This window comes from Bactrocera tryoni, chromosome 2 (genome assembly GCF_016617805.1).
Source record: "Bactrocera tryoni isolate S06 chromosome 2, CSIRO_BtryS06_freeze2, whole genome shotgun sequence".
In the NCBI taxonomy this organism is placed as follows: domain Eukaryota; kingdom Metazoa; phylum Arthropoda; class Insecta; order Diptera; family Tephritidae; genus Bactrocera; species Bactrocera tryoni.
This window is the reverse complement of record NC_052500.1, coordinates 78,538,191-78,560,479: the sequence shown is the minus strand read 5'-3', so window position 1 is coordinate 78,560,479 and position 22,289 is coordinate 78,538,191. Positions and strand designations below refer to the sequence as shown.

The following is a 22,289-nucleotide window of genomic DNA, read 5'->3' as shown; positions in this document are numbered from 1 at the left end:
TCCAGCCAAGCTAAGTCAAGCCCCTTCATCAGTAATAGTAAACAAACGTACGGACATAAAACTTGACACGAACATGACATATTTTGCGTTTATTAATCAAAGGATGTTAGTTCCTACTAAGCTCTTGCTTTGTGCATATAAATTTCGTGGGAAATCTTTACCTTCGCGCCTTCAAAAAAGAGTTAATTTCAACATGAAACAAAACGTCATGATTGGAAAGTTTCCAAGATGTAATTGTATATGGAGAAATTACTCTAACACGGAAGCCTGGTGAACTATTTTGGGGATTTTAACACGCGTAACATGATTTTTACAATTAAAACCAAAAAGAAGCATCACAGTAACCATCGAACGAAGAAGATGTAAATAAGGATGTGGAGGAGAACTACTTCCATCATATGCCAACATCTTTCCGGCCTGGTCCCTGGGGAGTGATTCCATGTTTAGCCATCGGTCACGAAACGATGTACAAACCCTTTCAGATTGCGCTCAAACAGTATCAGGAAATAAACCAAAAACAATTTTTAGATATCAACTATTTCAGTTTTCTCGCGTTTGCCAATAAGGACCGTGAACTTTCTAAGTTGCTATCATCCGTAATATGTAGTCCTTTTCGGAGTGAGTGATGATAGACCAAGTTGAAATTAAACAATGTTGTGCAATGTATTGAACATTTTAAAATTAGATTTTTGTTATTTTTGTGCCACAACAAGTTTTTCTACTGTTTTTTTTTTTGCTCAAAGAAGAATTTGTGATTCATATGAAAGGCCTTAAACGCTATATAGGACATATATCCTTCATTCCCAAAAACTTTCACCAACACTTCAAAACGCACTTCAAAGAACAAAAAAAAAAAAAATACACCAACTCAAAAGAGCTACAAAACCAAACAACTCAAAGCACTGCAGTAAAATTTTTATCGCCACTCGCACGCTTGACCAACTTTTGTAGTAGCCCTGCTGCAAGGCTGGGAACTAAAGTTATAAGCACAACGGTAAATGTCGCATGAAACAACGATTACGTTAAGGTACCAAAATGAAGCTGCTGAAAGAAACTGAAAAGACACAAGCGGCGGAAGATAGTGCGCTAACTGTAAAACCGTAAAAGAATATCCGCAAACACGCAAGAGCAGTTTGGGGATTTGTGCTTGCGGTAAGTAACATTTTAGCTCAGTTTACTGAGGCGCAAAGTAATAAATTCACCAGCTGCAAGCCTATAAATAAAATTCTATTAAACGATATGGTTAAGTGGACACGGAAACGCACTTTAGAAGTTTTATGCCTTATACACATGTTAGCTTCCAGTGGGCTAGCGACTTGTGGCAGGTTCGAGGTCAATGCAACTTACGTGATTTGGGTATATGTTTTATTAGGAACGCGGTTTTTTGTTTAAGAAAAGGTTTGGCAGTTTAACGTGCAAATCATAAATACTTATCCTTGCGGGCTGGGTTTCTCAAACTATATTACAAATTTATTCTAACTTTTTTATTATATATTTTGCATGGAGTGAGAGGGTTCAATTTTGGAACTTTGTATAGAAAATGTGATTCTTAATATTTCATGTGAGCTAAATGCTGCAGTGATGGCAAGAAAATTTATTTTAGCTGAAATATATAAGATACTGGCATAGTACTTTTTTTTAATAATTTCTTACTGTTTTATTTATATGTTCTTTTTGCTTTTGTTTATCTAATTTTTTCCGTAAATTCGTATTAGTTTTATTCCAATTATTAAAATGATTACGCAGTCTCAAATATTGCCAATATTTATTGTTCTTTTCATTTGCCTCATAAAATATCACTCATACGTCATGTGGTACAATGCCTTTATGCCTCTAGGCTTAACAATGTATAACTTATGTATGATATTTGGCGCTCTCAATTCAGAAAGCACGTATTTCCGCTAAAATTAAGCGCTTATAAAAAATGATTTAATGTGAAATCTGTTAGTTTATCAATTTGCTCTAATTTTTTAACACGCTTGTTATTGGAGCTAAAAAAACTAGTTTTTCTTTTTAGTAGTGCATTGTTTTCGATCTGATTTTCATTGTTACAACGAAAATTTATATTTGCAATAACTAATATTATAACAGGCGTGAGCCATTTTTTACTCCAATTATTTATTTATCTAATGTCGAAATGTTTTTGAATGGCCTCTGGCCGTTGTTGTAGCATCCGTGTTTGCTTTTGCGGCGCAGTTATTGCTTTTGTTGCATTTAACATGCTCAATTTATTGTAAAAATACTAATTTTAGAAATGTGTGCCTCACCAAGAACCAATGAAAATATTTCATGTCAGATTGTCAAAATAGTTTAATAAAAACTAATATTGTCCTAATAATAGTAATAAAAGTTATTCAAAAAATTGCTAAATGAAATTTGAAAAAGGATAACGTATAAGGTGTAGTGCTTCCTCTGTTTTCACGCCAACAAGGGATATGTGTGGGGAGGAAACTTACAGGGGGAATTTTCTATTTAGAGCTTTTCATTCAGAATACTTCTTCAGAAAACTAGACTACTGCAGTATAATTCAGGTGGTTGCAGCTGAGGTAGTTGCAAAAGTACTGTTTCGAACTATAGCTTCATTTAAAAAGATGTGCGCTAAAACCGATAAGAGAACCAAAAGGCTGGTTAGTGAAAGAACGGCTGATCTCACAACCAATAGCATCCGTTTACTTCGTTATTATACTGATTTGAAAAGCTGATGAGCTGAGAAAGGGGAAACTTTATGCAGTCACATCAGATTGAGTTCCTGTTTCACTGACCTCTGAATCTAGAAACCGTACTTGAGTTCATATTGAACACTATCCTATTGCTATTCACGATATATATTTTGATATTACAAACCTTAATATAACGTACAAAATCTGGTTCGTAATGAAAGCTTTATAAGTTGGCTCATATATTTAGGCATAATTTTGCTACTTTTTAGAGGCAAACACAAAAAGTTCTGTTTTTAGGAAAATAAAATATTTGCTTATCAGTTGATAATAAAATCATTTTCTTCAAATAACAGACTCCTAAAAAAGCCGATTTGACTGCATATGTGCTTAATTTCAACTGCCGCCAGTTCGGGTGGATGTCTGAAGGTATACGCTCCCAAGTGCTTAAGCTTTGACATCCCAAACGCGGGACAGTCAAGAAAGAACTGTTGAGTTGTGTTCACCTCATCTTATTCCATGTAGCTTCTGCAGATGGCGTTTGGTAAGATTCCCAACCCTACAGCATGTACGCCAATAGGACAATGACCAATAGGAGAATGCCAGTCTTATCACAAAGTCACTCGGTGCTAATGATAGCGATGCCAGGCACACCTCGATCAACCCTGAATCCATTGCAAATGAGTTCAAGGTTAGTGTCGCTGCTCTGCTATCTGAGTGAATGGTCACTTCTCTGAAGGAGGCTGCATTCCGGAGCAGCAGATCTACTGCTTTCTTTATGGCTGCAACCTGGGCTTAGAAGATACTGCGATAGTCAGGAAGTCTGAAGCTGTAGTTGATAGAGAACTCCTGTCGGTAAATCTTTCCACCAACCGCCCCCCGTGGCTGGACCTAACCGTAAATAAGCTCACTGACCCTCTCCTCCAACGGCTTCTTCCACCTATAGTCCTCTCGTTTATATAAGAGTTCGGTTTGGTAACTCTATGATCTAATAGGTCCGGTTTGAAGTCAAAGTACATGAGAATGTTTGAGTGTTCAGCTACGTGTTCCTTTAAGAAACCAGATTCTTTTAGTCTGATAGCTACTTTCGCAGCTATACACCTTCCGACGATGTCTACGGGCATTGTGTTCAAAACGGTGTTAAGTGCCATGGTTGGAGTAGACTTTAGTGCACCATACAGGCTAATGAGCACCGCTTGTTGAACTCTTTGGAGTTTATTTGCAAGTGTGGTCTTTTCTAGAGCCTTCCACCATATAAAGACTCCATAGAACATAATAGGCTTGACTATGGTGTCATAGATCCACAGAACTACTTTCGGTGAGAGACCCCACTGTTTGCCAATGGTTCCTTTACAGCAGTATTAGGCAATTGATGCCTTTTTTGCTCTCTCTTTCTTATATGAAATATTTCAATAAATCAGATTTTGGATCATTTACAAATAATAAGATTTTTATATTCACTAATTTATACAAAAAAATAACAATTCACTCAAACTCAAAATAATAAGTCCGATCAAGTGTATGCACACATTCAGAAAAGTGTTGAAAAACTCTTTTGAATTTTTTTGCTGCGTTAATATTTGCCCACAATATGGCCAGAGTTTGTCACCGTTGGTCACTGCACCGCTTAATGGATGTCAGAATATTTGGTTTTCATATTACACGCAGCTTTAATGGTTGTATTTGTTTGTCTTTTATTGCATTAACGCACTTTTTAAAATATTTTTCGTTTGCTTAAAAAAGTTTTCCTCGGAAAAAATAATTACCGCGTTTGTTTGCTGCGGCTGCCACAAAAATCGCACGCACTTTTTGCAGTATTTTTTGGAGTGTGTGTTTGTGTTTCTTTTTTTTTTTAATTTTTTTGGGTCGGCCATTTATTGTGGCCACATGTCCGCTGCTGGCGCATAAATTTCCAAGTCATGCGGCTTATTCGTATTTTTTTAAATTTTGTTTCATTTGTAGCGCTTCATAAGAGCGTAAAGTGGATTGCAGTATAAAATCAAGTAAATAAAATTATGCTCACAATAAAATAAAAATTCATAATTTTTCGCCATTTTGGCATATTTTCAAATTCGCACACTTTTTATTGCGCAAATTTGCATTTTTATAGTTTATCATATTAAGTTGATGAGCCATATACATCCACTTAAAACCTTCTTCGCCGTAATAATTCTCTCATTGGCGCGATTTAAGTAGTTTTATGTGCTCATAAATAAAAATGCTGTGAAAATAAAGTGTGCCTGACTCACGTGAGCACATATTTATTTCAGTTCGCGGCTGAAAAGTGTTTGCATTGCATTATTTGTGTCATTTAACCTGCAATATTTTTAATTTTATTGTATCGAGTTGCCTGCCAACGATATGGAAATATAATAAATTAATATAAATTATATAATAATCAAGCGGTGTTAATTTAAATAAATAAATAAATTATTGGATCCATTTAAAAATAAAAAACAAGCAGTGCTTTCCCATATACTATTTGAATATTTTGTTTGTAGTATGTCTTTTAATAATTTAAAGTTGATCCTTTAAATATTGGGTCACTCATAAAGAAATTTCCTTTGATGGCAACAGCTGATGTGTCTAGTTTCGTAGCCAACTTCACACTTAACCGTTTTAACGTTATAAATTTGAAGAGCTTAGGATTATTTATAAAAATTGTCTTAATTTTTTGGGAATCGTTTTTGTTTGTCGCCTTATCGAAAGTGAAATAACGAAATAAGCCTTTTGACATATTTTAGTGTTTCATTATCAAAAAGTTGAAAATGCAATTAAAGCAAGGCGAAAATTATGTGATGTGTACGAAGATGGTGTATTGACCGAATGCCAATGCCAAAATTGGTTTCAGAACTTCGTTCCGGCAATTTCGGTCTTGAGGATGCATCACGTCCTGGAAAGAACGTTGAAGCCGATGTCATTTACGCATGGCACTCAACACGTATTTAGATGCAGGCAAGTCGTTCCAACTTCGATAGTTAAAGTCCTACCGAAGTGTGCGATACTTTCGAGGCCTATGCCACCGCTTTATTTGCGATAATCGGTCATACAATCATGGTATACAACCATCTGACAATACTTGGGTTGTAGCCAATTGCATGTTGCTTATGGTGATATTCTATCCATGTATTTTAAGTAATATTTATCTCCAAGCCAGGTAAGTCATCGTTTGATAAATAGATGACGGCTGGTTCTTGTAGGTAGTTGAAATATTAGCAAGTCCAGCTGTACCTACTAAATTATGTCATAAGTCCTGCAACCCGTGGACATACATAGTACTAAAAATTATCGTAAAACAATTTATTTTAAACAAATATTAAAAATAATTTTTTGCTCAACAACAGGGTTACTTAAACGACAAATCTAAATCAAAAAAGCTTTGCTAATAACTCCTAAATTCAAGCACATTTTTTGTGCATTCAAATGCCAACAAAAGCGCCGCTTTATCGGGGTGCCGCGTCAAACGGAGTGAATAAAATGAGTGACAATGACGGGCGCGCTATGCAGCAGAGACCGCAGCCATTTAAAAGCTTTCTGACAAAAAGCCAAGTGCATTAAGCGAACAACGCCAATGGATATGGCAACGCAGGAAATAACGGCAATGACTGTTACAACAGCAACAATTGCGAGTTGAGTAAATGTACGATGGCAGAAGAGGCTGATATTTCAAGCGTCACTTCCGCGAACAGTTGACTTGCGCCAAATGCCGCCTCGGTTCGAGTGCTACCAATGTAGTTTTTATACCCTAAACGGGATTTATTATGTTGGCCAAGAAGTTTATTATACACATAAGCAAACGTCGGAGACACTATATAGTGATTACATGATATTTAATCAGCCTTAAGTCGATTTAGCCATGTTCGTCTGTATAAACGCAAACTATAAGATATGGATTTGAAAACCTCACTCACTACCTTTTCTCCTTAAGGAACTGCTCATTTATCGGGACCATTGATGTTAGACAACTAGAGCTTATAGCCGTCATACACACTCACCGATCGAAATCAAGTCCTGGTATGGAAAACTTTTTGATTTGACAAGATATCTTCACAAAATTCGACAAAAATTATTATCTAAAGCATTAAAGCAAAGAAATTATTGAAATCGTATAACTATAGCATATACCTGCCATACAAGCTGATCGATCAAACTCAAGTCCTTGTAAGGACAACTGTTTTGTTTGACAAGATATCTTCATGAAATTCGGCATGGATGATTGCCCAAAATAATGGTATAACATGCGCAAAAATCATTCAGATCGGATGATTTTATCATATAGCTGCCATATAAACTGAACGTCCGGAATTAAGTCTTTGTATGGAAAAGTTTTTTATTTGGCAAAATATCTTTACAAAATTTGTTATGTATTATTGTCCAAGATAGTGCTATTTTCTCCGCAAGAATTGTTCAGATCGAACCACTATAACATATACATAGCTGCCATACAAAAACAACCATAAGGGTCAAGACAAAGATCTTTTTATGTCCTGTAAAGGGTATTATAGCTTTGCTGCAGCCAAAGTTAACATGTTTTTTTCTTGTTTTAACTTCCACTTGCCATTTGAAATGTGCATAAGCGCGCGGCTTTTATTTCACTTTTGGCGGCTTTGTTGATGATCGCCATCGTCGTTGTCGACTGCATGTAGAATTTTTGGCGGCTGTTGCCACAAAATGATGCCGCTGCTGTTTTGTATTTATATGCCTTTTAACATTTCAACATTTTCCCACATTTTTATACACAAGATATACGAGCAATCAGTGTCAGCAAATGGCCAGCGCCAAAGAGTATCAACCGACTATCAACGTCACTTGCGCACCGCGCCACAAATCTTGCTTGTATATTTCATAACACTGTGTGAGTGTGTGTGCGTTGCGTTCGGCTCTCAGCTTGATTGTCTCAGCGCATTGGCACAGTTTTGCCTCTTCAAAAAGTTTATGATTTCGTTAGCCCTTTGTGTGTCGAGTCGAAAGTTTAAATTGCCAACGGGCAGATAAGAAATAAAATGCATCAGCTGGTCAGCATATACATGTATGTGTATGTGTGCGACATGTAAATAACCGTAGTGATGATGTGGCATTTTGGCAACGCTGTTTGATACTTCCATTCCATTTTTTTCATTCTCTCGTGGCTTTAGTTGTGTAAGAAAATTATTGCCTGGAAATAAATGTCAGTTGCCTTTGGTGGAAAAGTTTTCGCATTGCCAACCTTTTTGCTGATTCTTAGTTTTTTTTGGGGTGATTTCGCTATGAATAGTCGAATTTACGACACGCAATTTAGTTGGTAGGACATAAATATAGCATATTGAAAGTGGCACTGCCACTTCAGTTTAATGAAACACCATATGGCATACACTGCGTATGCGTAATATTTTTAAATTTTTATTTTAAATGCATTTATATATTACATATGCGCACATGTGTGTTGGTTGAGCTTATGTGTTCGTTTTAAATATATAAAATTTTGGCCAGCGGATATTCGTATTTTTGAGTTGGCATACATTTTTAAAATTTCCAAGCCTTTTGTAGGTATCTCTTAATCAATTCCATATTTTTTAACTGAAATAATATGAAATAATGTTGCTCTATTTTCAAATTGCATAGTTTATTAAAATTTAAATATCCATATTATTATTTTTGTAATTAATATAGTTTCTCATCTGTCGAAAACTATTTTTGTACGATTTTTTAGATCTAGTCTCGACCTAACTGCAGACTGTATAAATTTATTCGAGCATTGAAAAAAAAAAATAAAATATATTTGATTTCATTAATGAAAACCGAAAAAAATTGATTAGATTAGGTTAGTTTAAACTGGCATGCCAATAGGCCACGCATAGACCAGTTTTGCGATGCCAGTTTTGCAGTCAGGTAGCTCGTTTCTTCGGGTTTTGATTCTTTTGCCATGCTTCTGTCGAGATCATCGTATAGCCAATGCATGGGTTTACCAATATTGATCACGTTTTCGGATGTTAGCGGTACACCATTCTTGGCAATCTCGTCCACTATTTCGTTGACCTCGAAGCCTTTGTGGCCTGGCATCCGAGAGAAGTGAAGCTCATACTTCTGGCAACACTTTCTACTACTGCCATGCTTCCCAAGACACTTCTGGTCGGTATGCAATAAGAGGTTACTGCCTTGATTGCTGCAGGTGCATGCTCCGCTGCTTTCGCAATACAAATACTTCAACTTGAAATATACTGCAGTGGCTCGGCAACTTAAAAGGTAGCCTTATGTCTAACTCTGGACAGTATATACCCGCCATCAGCATAGATGTTTACACTAGCCATCTTTTTCTACCAGTTCAAGCACCGAGTTGTTCATAAAGCTCCCATTATGCACAGCGCATATAGCCTCTGAACCCTTTCCATTTGCTTCCGGTAGGTGGATTTCCGTAAGCCTGTCCACCATATTAGAGCAGAGTGTAGGGCAGATTTTGTCTAAGAATAGCTGTATAGCATCAGTGCATGAGCTCCAGGTACATAGTGCGTGAATATAAGCATTTCTGGCTTTCATCACACTTTCTTCCATGCTTCCTCAGAAGATTGCTGTCCTAGAGTATTCCAATGTCCTTGAGAGTGTGTCCCATATATCGAAGGGAATCTCCGTAGATGAATTTTGTGTTTTCCTGTGAAGACAAGCAGATCCGTTTTCTCTGATCGCAACCCCAGACTCTCTTGCGATGCACAGTTCTGGATTGCATTGAGTGTGGTGGTCATAATACCGCTTTGCATTATGTAAAGCCGCTAATGGTCTGTAAACACCTACCCGTTATTAAGATGGCAATGTCACCCGCATATGGCATGTCTTAGGGGCTTTGCCTTCAAACTTTTTTAGCAGTTTACTCACCACTAATATCTATAAAACCGGATATAGCACTCAACTTTGGGGAATACCTTTACAGACTTCCTTGGTAATTTTAGCGTCGTTTCTTTCTACTCTTACCTGTCTAGAGGTCAAAGGGCTTCTGTACCGGCTTTGTATAGTGGGATCAATACCAATTGACTGAATACTATTAATAGTAGATTTCGTAGAGATGGTGTTGAACTCTCCCAAAATATCCAGAAATGCTCCAGTAGCGTATTCCTTATATTCAAAAGCCTTTCTATATTAAATATTATTGGATGGAGTGCAATCTCTACTGATCTGCCCTTGTATAATCGTATTGGAAAAGCTTCCAGGAGGGTTGCGGCCTTATTGTGCATGTCTAAGATCTTCCCTAGCGTTTTCAGCAGGAAGGAAGTTAAGCTTATAGGCATAGACTCTTTTGAGTAGATTGGGTTATTTCTACCTTCCTTCGGTATGAAATCTACTCTAGCCTCTCTCTATGTGCGTGATTCATAGCTGAACTTCATGCATCCCTTAAAAATCGCTTTTCCTGAATAAAGACTTAAAAAAAATAAAAGTGATATATTGACGATTTTTTCGCAATGCAACACAATACAGTGCTTAAGTCGTTTTAACTTTTAATACATTCATTTAGTATATAGATATATGGCAACACTATGGAAAAAAGGGAGGTTTTGTTTCATAAAATTTAAAATTTATGGCACTTCAAAACAAGCACTCTTTTGAAAAATTAGTTACAAAAAATTTCAAATTGACTTGGCAACCCTGTATTAAAATAATTTGAAAAAATGTCACACCATATGCAGATATATGGCAGCACTATAGAAAAAACGTAACGAGGTAACCCTATTTTGTAAGAATTCCTGACAAAATTTTTTAATAATTATAAATAAAATAATTTTATTTACACCTTAATAAATTGTTTAAGTTATACTAATTTTGAAAGATATTTGTTAGTGATATATGGCAACCCTAAACAAAAAAAGTAGCTATATTCTAATTTTAAATTCGTGAAACATTTAAAATCTCTTTTTTATAATTATTCCAAGCAATTAATTTAAAACTCTTTTTAAAATTATTGACATTAAATGATTTGGCAACCCTGCTGTGTAACAATTTCTGAATACGTATTGAAAAGAGGCAGTGAAGTAATTTACAATGCTGTAATGTACATCGCAAGAAAGTCTTCGAGTACTTAAAGTTTTTAATGAAACAATATATTGATATATGGCAACCTTAAATAGGGTAAAATAATAATTATTATACCCTGAACAGGGTATATTAAGTTTGCCACGAAGTTTGTAACACCCAGAGGGAAGCAACGGAGATCCTTTAAAGTATATATATGAATGATCAGTATGTTGAGCTGAGTCGATTTAGCCATGTCCGTCGGACCACTATAACATATAGCTGTCATACAAACTGAACGATCGGAATCAAGTTCTTGTATGGAAAACTTTCACATTTGACGTGCGATCTCATTTGATCTTCACGAAATTTGACGTGGATTACTGCTTAAGGTAATAACATAATCTCCGAAAAAATTGTTAAGAGCGGATTACTATAGCATATAGCTTCCAAACAAACTAGACACATAGTTACTAAAAGAAATGCACCTGTGAAGGGTAAATTAGCTTTGGTGCAGCCGAAGTTAACGTTTTTTCTTGTTTCTTTATATCATTTATAATTTTTGACAATTAATTTCTGGAATTTTTTAATACTAGTGTTAAAATAAATTTGATAAAACCTTGAACTAAGCTTAAGTTTAGTGAGCAAATATTATTTCAGGCACTTTTTTAAAACAATATTTATTTGAATAATATTCAAAACATGTATGTATGTGTTGCATCTTCCAGGATGGGCTTTTACCCATAAACAATATGTTGTTGTTGTAATGGCTTCTGTGTATATTTTATGTCATTTAGTTGATGTCACTATTCATCAAAGATCATTATAATAAATCATCATAAATTAATGATGCACAAAACTGTTACCTTAGGGACGGTATTTAATTAGCCCTGGTGGACTGTTGCGCCACATTGTACAAATATGAATATCCACTAACTCAATTCTACTATGTCATAGTATTTTTGAGTATATTCCTTTTTCAGTTCTTTTTTATTTTATTCATTTATTTTCATTTTTTTGTGAGCAGAATATTCGTCATTTGTCTCTATGCCCTTGGTATCTCATCTTGTTTTCGAAATCATATCCCTTGTGTAGCTATTCAAAAGCGCCTTTGTGTAAGCTCTCACACACGCACCCACACATAATGAATGAATGGTGCGTATGTGTGTAGTTGTAGCGCATTAACAAGCGCCTTTGCCAATAAAAGAAAACACTGCTGAAACATTGACAAAGGACCAACTGAACTGTAAATATTCATACATGCCGCCAACTAGTTACACATAGTTATACATACATATGTATGTATATGTGTAGATATAGAGATATATGTGTAGGATGTGTTATTAAACTGCTGTGACCTTAGAAGTAGATATGTGTATTGGAGTTTCCACAGAGCAACTGACACAGACGATGCAAAGAACTACAAAAACGAAAAATATAATAATAAAAGAAAAAAATTTTTGAAATTCCAAATTCTTACATTCATGCTTTGTAAATAAAAAATCATGAAACATTTTTAAAGCGCCATTACGACCTTTTACTATATTCATATTCATATAAAACTACAAAGTGTGTGCAGTTGTAAAGATATTGTATTGTTAGCTCCCTGAAATATGTATATGGATAGTAAGGCATGTGATGAATGCCTACAATGCTACCATATATAAAAGATATATATGTATGTCTATAAGCCTGCTTCTTTTATTAGTTTAGTTGTTTTTGTTATTACTATCAAAAGCAAACTCTAAAAATCTGCCGACTCGATTGGCAGCTGCCGCAGCAACCACATCGAAACTTTAACCGCTAACATTTGCCTTTGCTGCGGTTATTCGCTGTGACTGACATGCAGTCTGCAAAATAGTGCGAATATTTTCGACATACAAACATTTTTCTTTTAAATTTTATTCCTATATATTCTGAGTTTAGTTTTGCGCTTTCGCTATTTCATAAAGTTTCTGTGTCTATTGTGTTTTGCTTTGATGCTAGCTGCGCCTATTTGTACAGCGTTTAGCCTTGACACACGCCATGAGGACGTACATTATTTCGTAGATCTTTTTAATATTTATTTTTTTTTTTTGAACGCGAAACTGTTTGAATTTTATTTTGAAATCATATTTTTACTTTAAAATTTATACAAATATTTTTTTTCTCTTTGCAGCTCGTACTATTGCTCCTGCTTTCCCGGTTTCAGTGGCACAGATTGTGGCCGTGGCCCATTGTGTGAGGATCCACATACGAATATATGCCAAAATGGCGGCACATGCAAGTGAGTATTAAAGTACTGACTGAAAGCAGTACATTTCAGAAGAAAAGATCTTTAAAACTAAATAAGAGAGTTTATAAAAATTAAAAAACCAAATAAGTAGAGAGAAGATTTGTTAGTATTTTGGAAACAATTGTAGACATACAAGGTCTACTCTCCAGTTCAACCTTTGAATTATTTTTAAATATATGTGACGACGTTACTATTCAGAATTTCATGCATTTTATTTGCTAGTGTCTTCGCGGATTGTATTGATAAAAATTATGTGAACATTAGTCGAACCTTATTTTAAATCCTAAAAAATGCGATTTTCGTGAATAAATCAACAACACATTTTTTGTTTTTTTATTTTAAGAATACGTAGTAAAATTTTTGCGTTCAGAATTTGTAGGGATGCCTTCGATCTTCCGTGTCATTAAAAAAGGTCCTGCACAGCTGCAGTTCTTTCGGCCTTCTTCGGCCTTCAAATTAATATGTAGTGAGGTGCCGAACTTGGCTATATTGTGCCCAAATGTAGGCAGTGAATCAAGTTATTGATATGAACATTAAATATTTTGTAAAAATATTTTTTACCGAATCTTACGGTATAGCTTGAAGGCTATGTTTTCTGAATTAATTGTAATGCATATCAGAAGACTCAATTTAATTTTAAGCACAAAATTTATTTACAAATTAGAAAAAAAAGCTAATTATTTTGAATTTCTTATGAAATCTTATTGGAAATTTTATTTTAAAAGTCAGTATAATATAATCCGTTTTGCTACTTCCAGTCAGCGTCGTTACACAGACGAAATATTAGAAGTGAGGTGTGTGACTTTGTTGAATCAAGCGATTCGTGACTTTACTAATATTGTCATATCGTTTACTAAAATTTAATTTTTTTGTGATCCAAAGTGATAAATAAAGTTGATTTGCCTCATAGTTTCAATTATTTTTGGAATAATTTGTTGCTGCACTGCTGCAGTGATTATATTATTTACATATAAGAATCAAATCCTTTCCAGGAATATTTTACACCGAAGTCATCAGTATGGTTGGAAAGATAAATTTACTGAATATACTGTAATGCATATCAGAAGATTTAATTCAATTTTGATACAAATTTTTTTTATAAAAATTATATCGAATATAATTAGTATTCAGTATAACATAATCTGTAATGCTATCTCCAGTCAGCTTGGTAACACATCATATTAGATTTTAGTTGACTTTGTTGCATCAAGTGGTTCGTGACTTCACTAAATTATGCTGAAATGTTAATTTTATAACCATTTAATATTATAATTTTTTACTAAATTTAATGGTTTTGGGGTCCAAAGTGACGAAATAAACTGTTTTGCTACTTACTTTGAATTATTTTTGGAATAACACAAATTACTATTTTCCATCATTAGGCATTATTTGACATTTTCCGGAATAATGATTTTAGTTCTAAATTTTTCATTCATCTTCAAAGCGATTCTAATGACTAAAATATTTTATTACAGCGCATGATGATAGTACATCGTTGGCCGGTATTACCGCCAGTATGCCGCTGCAAGCCTTTTGAATGGCCTCTACGTCTGCATAACGCTTTCATGGCAAATGCATTTTTCCGAAAAGAAAGAAGTCACACGGTGCCATATCAGGTGAATACGGGAAGTGGTTAATGGTTTAAATAGGATTTTTTTTCAAATAATCGTCCTTCGAATGTTAAATTCTGAGCAATTTTTGGTCGTCTATCAATTTGTGCGGAACAAACCATGTTTCATAAGCCCAAATGTTTGATGATTTTTGATGAATTCACGCACAGTTTCGATGGAGTTTCCGGTGTTCATGGATTTTGATTGGCCCGCATGTTGATCGTCATTTATGACCTCACGACCACTTTGAAAACGTTGAAAGCACTCGTGAACTCTGCTGCGGGATAGAAAATCATCGCCATAAACTTTTTTCATCAATTGAAGCGTTTCGGTAAAAGTTTTACCAATTTTAAAACAAAATACGGACACTTAAAACGCAATAACTTCACTTCTAATTTATAAAATTCCATGAAATTCTCACTGGACAATTGATAAAAAGAGCAGATTCTAACGCCATATACGTAGGTGAGGGGAGGCTAGATTCAAAGTTTACTTTGTAATGACACTTGTAAATGAAGGCAACAATTTTACTTGATTTTAATATTAATATTTTGTTTGCTTATTGAAGATAATATCATTTTTCATAAAATTTATCTGAGCCCTAAAATAACATTATTAGATTGCTTATCTTCTGCTTAGGCTGTATTCATAATCATTTTGCTCCACCTGACCTTTGTCCAATGGGGCTCATTTGTCTTTAAGTTGACACGTATGTCTCACTTGTGTTCTAATATCGTTTATATAATATTGTAGATATAGATATACTATTTTTGTGCAGTATTTTCATACAATTCGAGGACATGTCAGTGACAGTAATTGAAAAAATTGCGCGTGACATTTTAATAACGTCACTCATACGTCATGGCGCACAAAATTAATAAAAAATTTACGATATAACAGATGGTTAAGGGTATATGATGAATAAATTAATATTATATTTTTTTATTCTTTTATATTTTTTTAATGGATAGTTCATGAGATACTCCACTAAGTCATTTTCGTATTGTCTTGAAGGTTTGACAAAAAGCCAATTTGTGTATTTAATCACAAAAGCCTTTACGACTTAAGGATGTATATAAAAATAAAAAAAAAAATATTTTCTGAAATTTTTTTCACACATGTGCTTTGTATTTCCAATTCTAATATTAATTTTATGTATTTTAAGAGTTTGTTTTAAGGTGTTTTTGTGGCTGTTATTTACTCTGTTTAATCTTCTGAAGATTTCGGTGCCTTGGAATACATTTGGAAATTAATTCTGCCTCACATTTTTTATAGATACCCCTTATCTTCTTGTCCTAAATACACTTTGACATGCAAATTTATTGAATTTTAACACGAAGGCAATATGAACTTGTTCCTCTGAATTCAGCGAATATTTGTTAAGCAAAACTAATAATTTGCTGTTTTAAAAATTTATAAGAATTCTCTTTCACCTAAATTTGCGTGATCAAAGTGAAATTTGCATTAACAAATTGGGTGAAATACACAAGAGCAATGGTTGAATTATGAAATTTGTGAAGAAAGTGAAAACTGAAATGGCGCGGAAAACAAAATCGAAAATGCAGCTGCAATAAAATATTCATTAACACTTAAAAGTCAAGCAAACTGCGAACGCTATGCGGCTTTAGGAGGTGAAAGTGGGTGCATTAAGCAAACAAAAGGCTTGGTTTGGTTAAGTAATTGGCAGGAAAGCAGATAAAAGAAAGCGTAGTAGACACAAAGGCTTTGAAAATGCAAATGTTGCGCAAATATGCGAGAAAGCCGCAAAGAATGCACTTTAAAAATGAAGATGCGTGAATAAAGTACAGAATACAAGAAATATGTAAAAGCTAGCAGAAAAGCTGCGATGAGAAAGAGAAAGAAAGGAAAGATACTTTTCCAGCACATGTTTCACAATGAGAAGTGAAAGCATGGCAGGTAGATTTTTCAATTTCGTTATGCGGTACAAAAAATTCACCCAGTTTGCCTTCATTTGCCGCTTCCACACTCAAGCGCCTCTTTTTGTAAGCCTTGTTTTATGAAACTAACTATTTTTTCACTTTTGGGGTAAGACCTCTTAAATTTTGTTTACTTTTTTGTTTACTTTGGGATGGGAGTGCTTACGCGCACGTGTTCTCTGCTCTTAACGATTGCCAGTTCCTTTTCTACTGATTTGGTTTGGTGTTTAAAATCTTCGATTATACCTTAGCGCCTCTTTAGTTTTGCTCCCTAGCCACCACCTACCCAAAATATTAGAGATACTCACAAATTTTAAAACTCTATTTCAATTCAAAAAGTGAAAATTCTACACGAAACATGTATGGAAGGGTTAATTTCGCGTCTAAACGAATATTTCATACTTCTGAAACTTGCAACTGTTAAAGACCGGGAGGTACCTGCTCAGTTTTGATACTATGCCATTTTACCGCTTTAGTATTTTGTATGGCAGGGGAATGGTATTTACATCCTTTTACAGTGGTGGAGTTCCCCTTGCCTTAATATGTCTATACACATATTTGCGTCTATATATCTTCTTTTAAAAAGGCCACCCTAAAAAAGGACTTTTCCATCCGCAAATTTGAGTGTTGGAATGACATCGCGGCTGGTAATAGTCTTCAGCTTCCAAACGTAATGTTTTGCGTCTGGCGCGTGAAAATTTATCTTGTTTTCGCCTGTTCAAAATACATTTGACCACTGTGCTGGAGTTCAGTTTTCGTGCATTTTAACCAACTTTTGACTTAATTCTGTATGACGTTTAGTAAGCAAGGGTTTTTAATTTTACGACTGGTTTTAGACCCTTGTTTTTTCAACGCGCGGTGTACAGTCATACGATGAACTTGTTTTCCGTAAGTCTTCAGCTCTTCATAAAACCATTGAAGCATGGTTTTTTTAATAGAGTCAGCTATCTTCTTTTTTTTGAACTAAATCGATGTTGCAACACAATTGAGGAAATGTGTATGTGACGCAAACCAGACCGTTTTAAACTTCGGCAATTGGTTAAAACCTGTGTAAAAGCGTATAGATCTTAATGGAGAGTATTTATAAAATAGTTAAGTGATTTTTTATGAATAAAACCTTTTTTGCTAAGTTTCTAGGCATAAAATGCAACCCTGTTTATTTGTATTTTGTTGAACGAATATTCTGAAAATTATTTGGCATTTTTTTGTCTGGATTAAGTAGTTTTTTTTTGAAATCTTTTGCAATGAAAACCGCTTAAGTTCACTTTTGTAATTTCTTGCGTGAACCAAAAAAATATGCGCTCCATTCGCAGCGTTCACCCGAAACTGCTAGGAGAACAATAACAGCACAGACGGTTACTTACATATAACTTTCTGCATACCGCCTTCGCAACAATTCCTCTGCATTTTTTGTTGTTTCCTTCTTGCATATTTTCCTCCAACGCTTTATACATTTTTTGTGCTTTCTTTACGCCACTTTCCCCATTTTTGCCATTATTGGCTTTTGCGCCTTTTCAAAATCGCATTTCGCTTCCTTTGTGTTGCTCATACGCCGCGGTGCACGGCGACACCCACAAGCCAATACTATGCAAATGCAATGCCAACAAGCTCGCGCAAACTGGGTGGTTTTCCGTCATATTTCGCTGTGCGCACACTAAATTAAATTGTAATAAAATTTTTATTTTCCTTCGCGTTGACGCCAAATGTGAATACATTACACTGAAAAAGAAAAAAAAGCAGTGAAACTGTTAAATTGTAAAATTATATTTATGCATTGCATATTGTTCGAGCATGTATGTGCGTGTGTTTGGCCACCAAGTACCGCAACATCTTCCATGTGATATATGGCAAAAGTCAATTGTGCTGACAGCTTGTCAGCCCTCTTGGCCCCACTGCCGACGGCTTGCTGCCTGCCGGCTGCCTTTGCCAACTGATTGACTGGCAGTCTGCACGAGTGGCACTCTCGCTGTGCTCACCAGCAGACAGACAGGCTGTTGATTTGCTGAATTGTATTTCATGCGATTTTATTTTATTTGCATAGACTTATTTTCACCGCCTACTACTTTTGAGTGCTCTTGGTAGTGATGGTGTGTTGGGTGCGCATATGGCTTGGCAGCTGTAAATTTCCATTCGTTTTGATTTTTGATTGCTTCGAGTCGGACACACACACATTTACATATGATGTACGGGGCTGTTGATGCCACATACGAGTAGTATTACACTGGAGTCAAGGATTGTTATTGATTTAGAGGAGAAAAATTCAAAAGAGGAAACGAAGGAGAAAACGAAAAAGAAAGAGTTGTAGAAAATAGTAATGAATATGATGAAAAAGTTGAAGAATTGAAGCACAAGAAAAATAAGAAAAAAAGAAAAAGGTAAAAGTATATTGAAGATGCGGAAGGCGAAAAGGAAGAAGGAAGGAAAGAAGAAAACCAAAATAAAATATTATTACTGAAAATTTTTGCAATAATAACTAGTAACAAGAAAAAACATTAACTTCGGCTGCACCGAAGTAATATACTCTTCACTCAGTTTTTTGAAGAGAAAATCATGTTTGCAAAATTACAAAACGATATTTTAAACACTGAGGGACGGACATGGCAAAATCAACTCAGCTCAACATATTTATCATTTATATATATACTTTGTGGGTTCCCCGACGCTTCCTTCTGGGTGTTACAAACTTCGTGACAAACTTAATATAGCCTGTTCAGGGTGTAAATATATACCACAGCAATGCGTGGCCGACGAGTTTCCTCAGTTTTGTATGTTGAAAAATATATTTTTTATTATTTTAGTATGTTTTTTTTTTTTGCTATAAATTATTATTAATATTACCTTGTGGAATGCCGTTAAAAAGTGATTATGTTTTAACAAAGTGTTGTTGTTGACTTGTTCTCTAAATGATAAGGACCCTTAGTCCAACCTACCAGAGCTTAAGTTGGTGAAGAATTACATGCATTCCAACGATATTGAAAAATTTTACATGACACGTGACATTTGGGAAATAAACGAATTATAAATCTCTTGCACATTTAAAAATATTCTCGTTTTCGATCCACCGATTTTTAGGGTGAAGTTTTTAATGGATCATAAAAATGGGTTCAACAGTTTTTAAGATATCTCAATGAAATTTAATAATCATGTATATTTTGATATTCTCTTGATTGTTTATTAGAATTGGTCAGATCGGACGACTATATGTGATATCTCACGTACAACTGGTTATACGATTTTTTTATATGACGCCTTAAAAACCGCTGGTTCGAAATCGGTTTTAAACAAGTAGTCTCTTAGCAAAGTTGCACAAAATGATCCGTAGAACATTAACCGCAGAACATTACGAAAATTCAGAATGATTCGTGGAACTACTTCAGCATACGTGATTTGATGGAAAAAAATCCATCCGCTCTAATGTAGAGGTTACTTAAGAAATATAGAGTAAACGATATAATTTTAGATTTATAGAAAACACAAGACTTTTATTTTATAAAAGCTGACACAAGATGCAGAAACTATTCTTCATATCATGGTCAGATTATCAAACATTCAGTTAATACAATTTTAGTACCATACAAGCATTAAATAATTTTCGTGTTTTTAGTTTTCCATGAAAAATAGTTTTTCTTTGAGAAGCAAGAACAACTCTTTCAATATCTCTACGCAACTCTTTAAGCAACTGCATTTAAAATAACTGCCATAACTGCTTTAAAAGCATGTGTGTGCAACAAACGCCAGAGTACAACGAACCACAATTGAGTGGAAAACTGTTCAAAAAACTGTTGATTTATTTACAATTTCCGTACTTTGCGTTAACAGCAAACAAACAACAACAATAACAACATGGGAAATAATTCACTTAAGTGCGGAAATTAAATAACTGCGTTGAAACAATGAAAATAAGAAAACAAAAAGTAAAGAAAATAAAAATGTGAAAAATATGGCAAGGCGCACGCTGGCAAATGAACCACAACTGTTGTAATCCCATTGGCACAAAGGCGAAGAAAATTGGTTAACATAAAGAGATAACCACGAAAAAACCTACTTTATAGGCAGATAAATAAGCCAAGTGCACACGCATGCACATACACATGCAAAGGAATGCGAACGAGTTGAGTCTCATGTAGGGGCTTTAAAAACATATATTTACATAAGTATACGAGCTTACGCGCTTGCGCTTACATATTTCAACTATAATGAGCGCTTTTTCGTAAACATTTCATTTACGCTTGCCATTTCTTCTTCTTCTCTTTGTTTTGTTTTGCAGACACATTGGCGATGCGGCCATTACATGCCATTGTCCGAGCGGCTTTAAGGGCACCAAATGCGAAATACCGGAAATAAATGAAATGACATTGGGTAAGTGCGTGTCTGAGGTACATATATACCATACTTTCATATAAATATACATATATACATACTATAATTATATATACCTACAACTGTATCCATGTATTTGTAGTTGTGTAAGCGTCTCCAATTCTGTTTGTTAAGATGTCTGCCATCTACATACAAACCTTGCTTCATTCATTAAAGTCATTGTTGTTGTGTAAAATTATGCCACAATGCGTGTGTTTGTTGTTGCAGTTGAAATTTATTGGCTTTACACAAACGCGCGGATAATGTTGCTCGCTGTCGTTGGCAGTCAGCAGCTGCCAAAGCGTTGAAATATCGCATACGTCGCGCGCATTGTTGCCGCCTGTCAGCGCAATAGTCAGTTGTCTGCTGGTGCTGTGTGACGCATACATTACCGCAGTGCGCACGTTGCGGTGCTCAACGGCCACCAATATGGCTATGGCTGACCAACAATGTTGGCTGGAGCATTACGAAGTTGTTGTTGTTGTTTATTTAATTAAGGAAATAATTAAGCATTAATGAAATATACAAACACGTGAATTCGAGTGTGTGCAGGCGCCGCGGCTGAATGTTGCGTATACGCCATGTAGCCTCTGTATGTTACGTTTACGCCGCGTGTAAGCAAAATATTACGTATACGCCGTGGCAGTGACACACGCGTGCAAATATTTGCTTTTACGCACAGCAATGCCTTCCATGGCACATTTCGTCGTACAACCGTAAGCTGCAGCACGTCTATGGACTAAAGTCAAATTTTAAATTTTAAGACACTTTAATACTTTCGGTATTATTTTTTCTTTTTGCTCAAGCTGCTCAAAAGTCAACGTTCTTCACTATGTATTTATACATATGTATGTGTGTATATGTATAGGTATACATATGTATGTATATATGCCTATATATAAGTGCTTGTAGTTTTTTGCTTTTAATCTTTTTTTCTGTCGTCTTGTTTACTTTCGTTGAAGTGCATAAGAAGATTTATGGCATGGCAAAAACAACACTTACTCAGCTTACAGCATACTTTCAGTTTACGTAACATTCGCTATGATTTATGTAGTCGTATAAATGCGCTTGTGTGTATATGTGCGTAATGTAATGAAGTGTGAAAGGCAAAAATGTCAAAAAAAAGATTGAAGAAATGTAAAATGTCGTTAGGACTTTATTTTCTTTAAAAATATGTTGGTGTGATTATTGGCAAGATATTGGAAAAATACGTTGCTTTTTTGTTTTTTTTTTATACATTTGGGTTGATTGAAAAATATTTATTTTATATAAAATTGTATTTGGTATTGTGGCTGCTGGAGTGTTAAATTAATGCCGGAAGGAGAATATTGGGTAGTCGAAAAAGACTTTTAGCATTTAGTCAATAGATGTCGTTGCAGTCGTATATCTGCAGTGCTACCAATCACATTGCGTCACATCATATAGTATTGAAAAAGAGATTTTAAGCTTCATTCAATTTAAAAACTAAATTGGGGGA

General features: G+C 34.9%; 1 protein-coding gene across 1 annotated transcript in view; it reads left to right on the top strand.

The window, feature by feature from the left end:
- The window catches only part of LOC120768553, a 352,878-nt gene that overhangs the window by 14,183 nt on the left and 316,406 nt on the right, over window positions 1-22,289 (top strand). Inside the window, exons 2-3 of the mRNA XM_040095297.1 lie at window positions 12,790-12,897; window positions 20,721-20,812. Coding sequence (XP_039951231.1) covers window positions 12,790-12,897; window positions 20,721-20,812 — 200 coding nt within the window. The remainder of the gene's footprint in view (window positions 1-12,789; window positions 12,898-20,720; window positions 20,813-22,289) is intronic.